General features: G+C 33.1%; 1 protein-coding gene across 2 annotated transcripts; it reads right to left on the bottom strand.

Moving 5' to 3' along the window:
• Positions 1-3,421: 3,421 nt before the first annotated feature.
• Positions 3,422-7,756, bottom strand: LOC109791661 (uncharacterized). 2 transcript variants are annotated; one of them, XM_020350981.3, is made up of 4 exons: positions 7,517-7,756; positions 6,313-7,011; positions 5,568-5,996; positions 3,422-4,226 (listed from the first exon to the last, which is right to left on the bottom strand). In XM_020350981.3, exons 2-4 carry the CDS (start codon positions 7,007-7,009, stop codon positions 4,048-4,050), a joined length of 1,305 nt encoding a protein of 434 aa, XP_020206570.1. In that variant the 5' UTR covers positions 7,010-7,011; positions 7,517-7,756; the 3' UTR covers positions 3,422-4,047. The 2 variants fall into 2 exon arrangements, with proteins under 2 accessions (XP_020206570.1, XP_020206569.1); XM_020350980.3 differs by lacking the exon at positions 7,517-7,756 and adding an exon at positions 7,341-7,510.

The raw sequence follows: 7,756 nt of genomic DNA, 5'->3' as shown, positions 1-7,756 counted from the left end.
AGTGCATACTCATGAGTTAGTAGTGGGTGGACATCATAAAATTTTGTGCATGTGTTATGCATTTGACACATTGCAAAAAATTTCATGAAACAATTCAAAAATGCGGACGGAAGAAAACAAGTTGTTAACATGGGTTAGTAAATTTTTTCTTTATTCTTGCAATTAAAATAATTAGTTTCATTAACTAGTTTTCAACTTAATAATTTTATATGGTTTAAATTCTATAGCGTATGGCATGATTGAGTCTACATTCAATTACTATACAATAATCTAAGAAAAGAACTGGAGAATGAAAGTGTTATTTAATGACTTTATCAAATCCCATGAAATAAATGGACTTTCGCATGGGATGAAGGTCAAAGATGGGGAGCATATGACCACAAATCTAGTAGAGGCAATCAACTCAGTTTAGAAAAACCAAAAACCTACCAATTAGAGCATTGATTTTGTTGACTTACCAAAGGTGTAACAATTTATTAAAGGGAGAAAAGTCACAACTAAATTGAGATTCAGTCAAGTATACTTAAAAATATTAAACAAGGTCTTAGCTAATGCATAAATAAAGACAAATTCTTGCCATGTGCTTGAGTTTAATAGATGTGATATGCATCTCTTAATGCAAGAGACACTTAACTCAAAAGGGACAATTGACAAGACAATTCATAGTCAATCTAGATGAAATGGGGTGTAATTGTGAAAATTTCCAAAAATTACACATGTCTTGTTCACATGTCATTGCTACTTGTAAACGTACTCATCATGATTATAATTCTTATATACATTATGTTTGCACATTGGAATATATTTTCAATGTGTCCAAAGGATTGTTTGGAGAGTGCAATAAACAATATTGGCCACAATGTAATAAACCACAAATCCACCCCAATCCCAATATGAAAAGGAATAAAAAGGGTTATCCAAAATTCTCGTGTATACACATAGAAATGGATATAAGAAAATCTAATCAACTAAAAAGACGTTCCATGTGCAAGATCTAAATCATTCCAAGAAAAAATGTCCTTATCGTGTGGAAACTCCCAACCAATAATAGTAATTTCTATTTTTGTTGTTGTGCCTTTTATTTTGGTTTTTATGTTATTTTGATTTAAAGTCAATTTTAACAACTTCATTTGTTGTTTGAAATCTTTTTTTTTTTATCGACTATGATATATTAAAAATATTTATGAAAGTAATATTTTTACTTTCTTCTAATAAATTATCAAACACACATAAATTACAAAATTACAAAATTTTTCTTCTAATAAAGTAATATTTTTCTTCTAATAAATTACAAAATTTTAAAAATTTGCAAACTTGATTTATTCATTAAAAACTTTTAATTCAACGATTAGATCGTTAAAATTTGATATAAAACATGAGTTATTAAGTAGAATAAATCTTACTCTTGGAGTAAGTGGATCCCTCATCATATTTATTGCTAATGTGGTATAATAAAAAAATGTACATCAAAAAAGGAAAACAAAAGAATAATGGATATGTATAATTTTGAAAGTGAAAAAAGTGGGCACTCTAAATTGTGTACTATTAGTATAATTTATAATACGCTTAAATATATTTTTATTCCCTTAAATGTAAGTTAAAATTATTTTTGGTCCCTCAAATTTAAAATTAGTTTTTCTAATCTTTGTAAAAAAAAACTTATTTTAGTTCTCATGGTCAAATTTCGTTACTAAACTATGAAATATTGTCTCACAAAATTCACTTATCGGTATTCTTGTCAGTGAAAATATTACATTAAACTCAAATAATGTTGTATGATTATTTTGACGTGTCACTTGTGATCTAAGGTACTAAAATAATATTACTAAAATTTTCATTTTAAATTTAAGATACCAAAGATAAACTTACCCTAAATTTAAAAGGCTAAAATCCTAATTAAGCCTTTTATGATAAATAAATAAATTTGAGTATTTATTTTGAAAGAATTTATCGGGTTAAAATGCATTATTACACTATCCTTTAACCACATATTATCATATATGATAAGTTTGTTAACTTTTATAATAATTACTTGTAAAATTATACTAAAATAATTTAAAATTGATGAAAAATTGAATTACAATCAAAACTCCACTTTGAATAGTAAGATTCTCATTTTCTTCAACTTTTCTATTACCTAGCCCTTATATTTGTGGCAGTGACAATGACAGAGACAATAATTGTAACAATAATGATAATAGTGATAATATTGATCGTTATCACCGTCCCACACAATCTTCGCTTCCATCATTACCATCACCATGTGAAAGATATATTGTTAAAAATTAAATATGAAAAAATATTCAATAACATCCTCCTTAAAGAAAAATAACTACAAATATTAGTTAAAGAATGAAACTTAAAAGCACTCTATGTTGTGATAATAAATTTTTATTTAAAATCAAGAAAATGAAAATATATTTTGGTGTACAATGGTAATACCAAAATTTGAACCTAAAATAAAAGTATTAATTATCCAAAATTTTCACCACTAGACTAACACTAATAGGTAAAAAAACATGAAAATGCTGAAATGTAAACAGAAAATAAATTTCAAAGGAAAAGAAAAGATAAAAGAAAAAGCAGAAATACAAGTTATACGCGCCTCTTTATATTTGTTACGTTTAAATATTCGCTATTTTCGTGGGATTTACTATAACATTTTCATGTGTTTTCAACTCTCAAACTTCACGATAAACAGAAAATAAACAAATAAGAAAATAACTTACTTTTGGCTTTCCCTTTCAAACAACTTGATGACAATTCTATTGGTTATTAGCTATTATTCATTTGTCATTTGTGTTCTTATCACTTGCAGAATAATTGAGTAGCGAACCTGGACTCATTTTAACTAAAAAAAAATGGCTTAAATATGTTTTTAGTCCCTCAAATTTAAGATAAATTTATTTTTAGTCCTTCAAATTTAAAATTGTTAATTTTAGTCCCTGTAATTTTCAAAAATCTTGTTTTAGTCCCTTAAGTCACCAATAACATATTTGAAAGTGACTAATTATGATAGTTATACAATATCAACTGGATTTAATGTGATATTTTCACTAATAGGGACATGAATAGGTAAATTTTATGCAATAATATTTGATAAATTTCTTAACAAAATTTGAATATAAGGACTAAAATAAGATTTTTTGAAATTACAAGGACTAAAAATAACAATTTTAAATTTGAGGGACCAAAAATAGATTTACTCTAAATTTGAGAGACTAAAAACATATTTAAGCAAAAAAAAAAAAATGCAAAGTTTATTACATGGATCATAAGCCTTTATATCAATAATTGAATTGTATACAATGTGGTTGTTAGTTTAGGTGAGTAAAGAGAAGGGCTAGCACACATACTATAATTAAAATTTCCCATCCGTAAACAAACGTATAACAGTATAAGCAGCCTTCTTCGCTAATGGGATCTTCAAAATCCGAAATGCAATTTGCAACAGCAGCAAAGCCAATGGTCATGAAAATATTACAATCAGCAGTATTTTATTTCAAGCGCTAACAAAAAAATACTCATCCACCCTGGACACGGTCTTCAGGTGTCAACGAATTACTTCGACATGTTTGTTCATAATGAAACACACCAACTTAAACACGGAGCAGAAATACCAGGTTGGAAAGAATTATAATATTTCAATGCACGCATCATCGCTTGACCAGATTTCCTTTATTACGATTCAGCAACACCAAGTATCATATTTCTTCAGTGGTGCTAAAATGCTTGGAGAAGGAAGCGTAAAGAATCTATTGCAAAAGTGCTCTGCGAAATGTCTCAGGTGAAAAAAATACTCTCCACCCAGAATCCATAGGAAATTATGGAGTATTATTATTTCATCAACTCAGACTAAACCCTTCCACTAATCTAGTAGCTAGCCATCCAGTGAAAGGCACAATGTTAAATATATTATGCACATATTCAGGATGCCAAAAAAATTGTAATGATCAAGCGATATGTTAGCCACATAGTGGCACGTATATAGCTTTTATTCTCCTCCTCTCCATCATAACTCGGCAATGAAGTTAGTATAGATGGATATTAGTTGGCTCTGTCATCGAGCTCAGGAGCCACATCGTGAACTGCTGATGTTGATTCTCTACCCATCGGGAGATAGGACCATGCTATTGCTGCAGTACCAAGTGCAATGGCTGTAGTAATAGAGCCCCAAATCCATCTCTGCCTTCTCCTCCTTCTTTGTCTCTCACGCCGTGCCATTTCTAAACAAGACAGCAAATAAAATATAGTTAGGATAAAACCGAAAAGCAGGCATATTTCATCTGTTATTCTAAATGAAGCAGAATAACATATGATATGAAGCAAGCCAAACAGGTACCCACAGAAAAGCAGGCACCTCCTTAGTTGCAGGTAAATAACACTACAATCGTGTACTTGTGCAAGCATTAGACAAAAAGCTCATCACATTACATACCCATTAAGAAAATTCAACCATCGTGGGACAATTGACCACTAAATAAAAATAGCTTCAAATCATGATGAGTGATCCGTTATAACTTAACATAGGTAGGCATGAATGGTAAAACCCTAATCTAGCAAGTAAATAACCTTAACTCCTAGATGTATTAGTTTATGTACCTAATATGTAAAAGGTACAGTAATAAATAAGGAGGCCAAAATGCTTAGGAAAATAAAACAGAAATTGAGGCTTTGAAGAAAATTTAGAAGCACAAAGCACTTGTATAAAGAATCCAAGCACAATATTTTTTCAGTGCATACCTAGCAAGCAATTGTAATACATGCCATAAAATCATTTTAGCATTTGGGCAGGTTTGGTAAATAAAAACCCTACAAGGTTGATTTGGGCTTATGAAACTGGCTGATAACCTAAATGAGAAGCCTATCAGAATAAATTCATTTTAGCTAATTTTCGTTGCTTCACAGTAAAGCTTATGAATAACCTCTCACATGATAACCAAAGTGTAATTATGCTGTTTACCCAAGTGTGCTCCAAGAACAAATCCTCGAAGATATACAACTGTCATTTGACCTACTATTGCAATGGCAATGCATACAAGCATAAGATATGAGCTCATACTACATCATCATAACTATTTAATTGATCTTCACTTCACAATAATAATAAATGGCTTTTATATTCTTTCCTTTTCTTCCAGTAATTCTCTCTGTTGAGGTTTTGTGAGTATATAGCCCCATAATGGACATTATTAACACAACACCAAATAGCTTAGCATCTTACTTCTTGTTTACACTATCAAACATTCAACCCCACCTATGGACATACGACTCTAATACTTCACCAATAAAACTACGATACCACATTCACAATCAATGACCATGGAGCAGATACAGTGCCAATACCCAGTGTTTTTATTCAACTATCTCTTAACAAATACTCGTGTCATTTTAAATGGAAAATGGGGGATTTGTGTCTTGAGGAAAAATAAAATGACAAATCAAACCAATTCTAGCCCATAGCAAGCAACATATTTATCAAACATTAAAGCCAAAATAGATATATTCAGTTAAAGGTGGAAGAAGGATAAATGTAATATCAATACAATTGCTGACAAAAATCTCACCTACTGCTTCCTGATTCCTCTGAGACATCTCCCTATTCATGGTCTCATAACAGTGGAGACGTTCCAATAGTCGAGCAATCTCAAAGTTCTTTAACTCTAATTGAGCTTCCATCTCTGTCTGCGCTTCTGCCTTGGCAATTCCTCTCCCAATGCTGTTTGATATGAACCTAGCAATGTAAATTTGCTGATATACATCTTCCAGAGGGTCAGAACTCGGCTGCCCACTCTCAGCAGTAAGATCTGCAGGCAACACAATTCCCACTTGAGATAACCCTTGTCTAAGTCTCTCCCACTGGCTTTGCATGCTGTTAAGGGATTCTTCAACTAGCTTCCGCTTCTCTATCTCCATCAATAGACTCAACCTTATTTCCCGCAACTCAGCTTCAATATCACGATGAGAATTTTGAACCCCACTATCAGAAGAGAGTTCTACAGGGAGAAAAGAACCAAGATAATCTATATCATGAAATATTCGCAAATATGCACTAAAACTGATAAAGCAATGGAAAAACCAGGATATTCCTTCTATCACTGCAGCAACTTCCACACACAATGACATGAAGAAAAGACGGAGAAAAATGGAAATCAAGAGTTAAACTATTAATAAAATGAAAAGCAAAATGGTCCTATACTTTACACCCAATGTCAAATTCTATTCAAGCGAACATCCCTATGGTTGTATTTGTCTACATGCATACACTCAATTCCAAAGAAATAATTTGGCAGTGAAACTAGCTCAATTTACCTTCCCAAGCATCAAAAAATTCCCCACCAGCAGCATTGAATTTCATAGTTTGTTCTGTACCAGTAATATCTTCACCATCTGTGTAACTTTTAAAACTCATTGAATCATGCGGATCAAAAAAGTCTTCACTCTCGGTATCTCTTACCAAATTCAATGCAACTATTTTATCCATGTGTGACCCATTAAGAATACCACTACTTTCACTTTCCCCATGTCCATTCCCAAGGTCACCACCATTGCTGCTACTAAGGTTGTCATCATGTACACCATTCACCTGCACCTCCTTAAAAGGTTCAATGTTTGTGGAAGTTACTTGGATATCACCATCCGAACTGGCGACCACAGCCTCGTTGCCCTTACCGTTAGCATCTTCACCATGAGGATCCTCCTGCTTGGCCTGCACATTGGCCTCAGAAAAACTCTTCAGGAGGCGCGGGCCACGGCGCTTGTGATTGATGATGTACGGAGAAGGAGGGAACGAAGAGGGTGAATCCGGGAGCGGCGTCACTGCAGGAGTGGCATAGAGTGCTGGCTTCAATTGAGGACGAGGAAGGGGCTTCTTTTTTACGGTTGGTTCACTACTTCTCCTCTCGAGCTTCTTTGGGACAGGCATCGGGGCAGGTGCAGATTTATAAGCAGGTTTTGAAGCTCTAGGCTCTATCAACCTATCAAATGCTATGGCAGTAAAGGTCGGCATAGCTGTATGAAATCACATCAAAACAAATACATAAATGTCAAAACTCGAACAATTCATGAACGAAGACCGTGCCCAGGCCAATTCAACGCAATTTTCAATTATTCACATCTAATCTAATTGACGGAGATTAACAACACAGTTAGAAGTACTACCATACGCAAAGAAAAGCAAATTCCCTAACCTAATACAACACTTTATTAATTATTATCTCCTTAGAACACATCGAAAACAGAGGAATCTTTGCACAAATAATAATTTTGTGTTTCATTTGCAAAAGAAACAAACAGTAACAACCATAGAGAGAGAGAGAGAGAAAAAAAAGAAGGCTCACGAGGAATCTAAGATGTATAGGCGAAACGTAAAACGGAATTGAATTAGAAATCGGAATCGCTGTTTCTCTCGCAATCGAAATCTCTGGCTCTCTCTCTCTCTCTTTTTTTTTGTTTTCCTTTGGGCACGAAATTGAGGAGAAAATGAGAAAAGGTTAAAGAGGAAGAAGAAACGAACCTTGCGTGGGGAAGAAGAAGAAGAAGAAGAAGGAGAAAGAGAGAAAGGGTGAAGTGAAAAGGACTAAGTGGTGAAGGAGGGGGCGCCTGAAATGGGAGGCGAGGGAAGCTGCATAATTTTTGGATGTATGTTAATAACTGTCTCTTTGGGACACACTTCCCACATCTGTGGAATCAATTTCAACCTTCACCCTGCCCTAACCTAACCCCCTCTTCACTCTTTCACTTTTTTATTTATTTA

Source organism: Cajanus cajan, chromosome 5 (genome assembly GCF_000230855.2).
Source record: "Cajanus cajan strain Asha chromosome 5, NIPB_CcT2T_4, whole genome shotgun sequence".
NCBI lineage: Eukaryota > Viridiplantae > Streptophyta > Magnoliopsida > Fabales > Fabaceae > Cajanus > Cajanus cajan.
The sequence above is the reverse complement of the archived record's forward strand: the minus strand, read 5'-3'. Positions and strand labels throughout refer to the sequence as shown.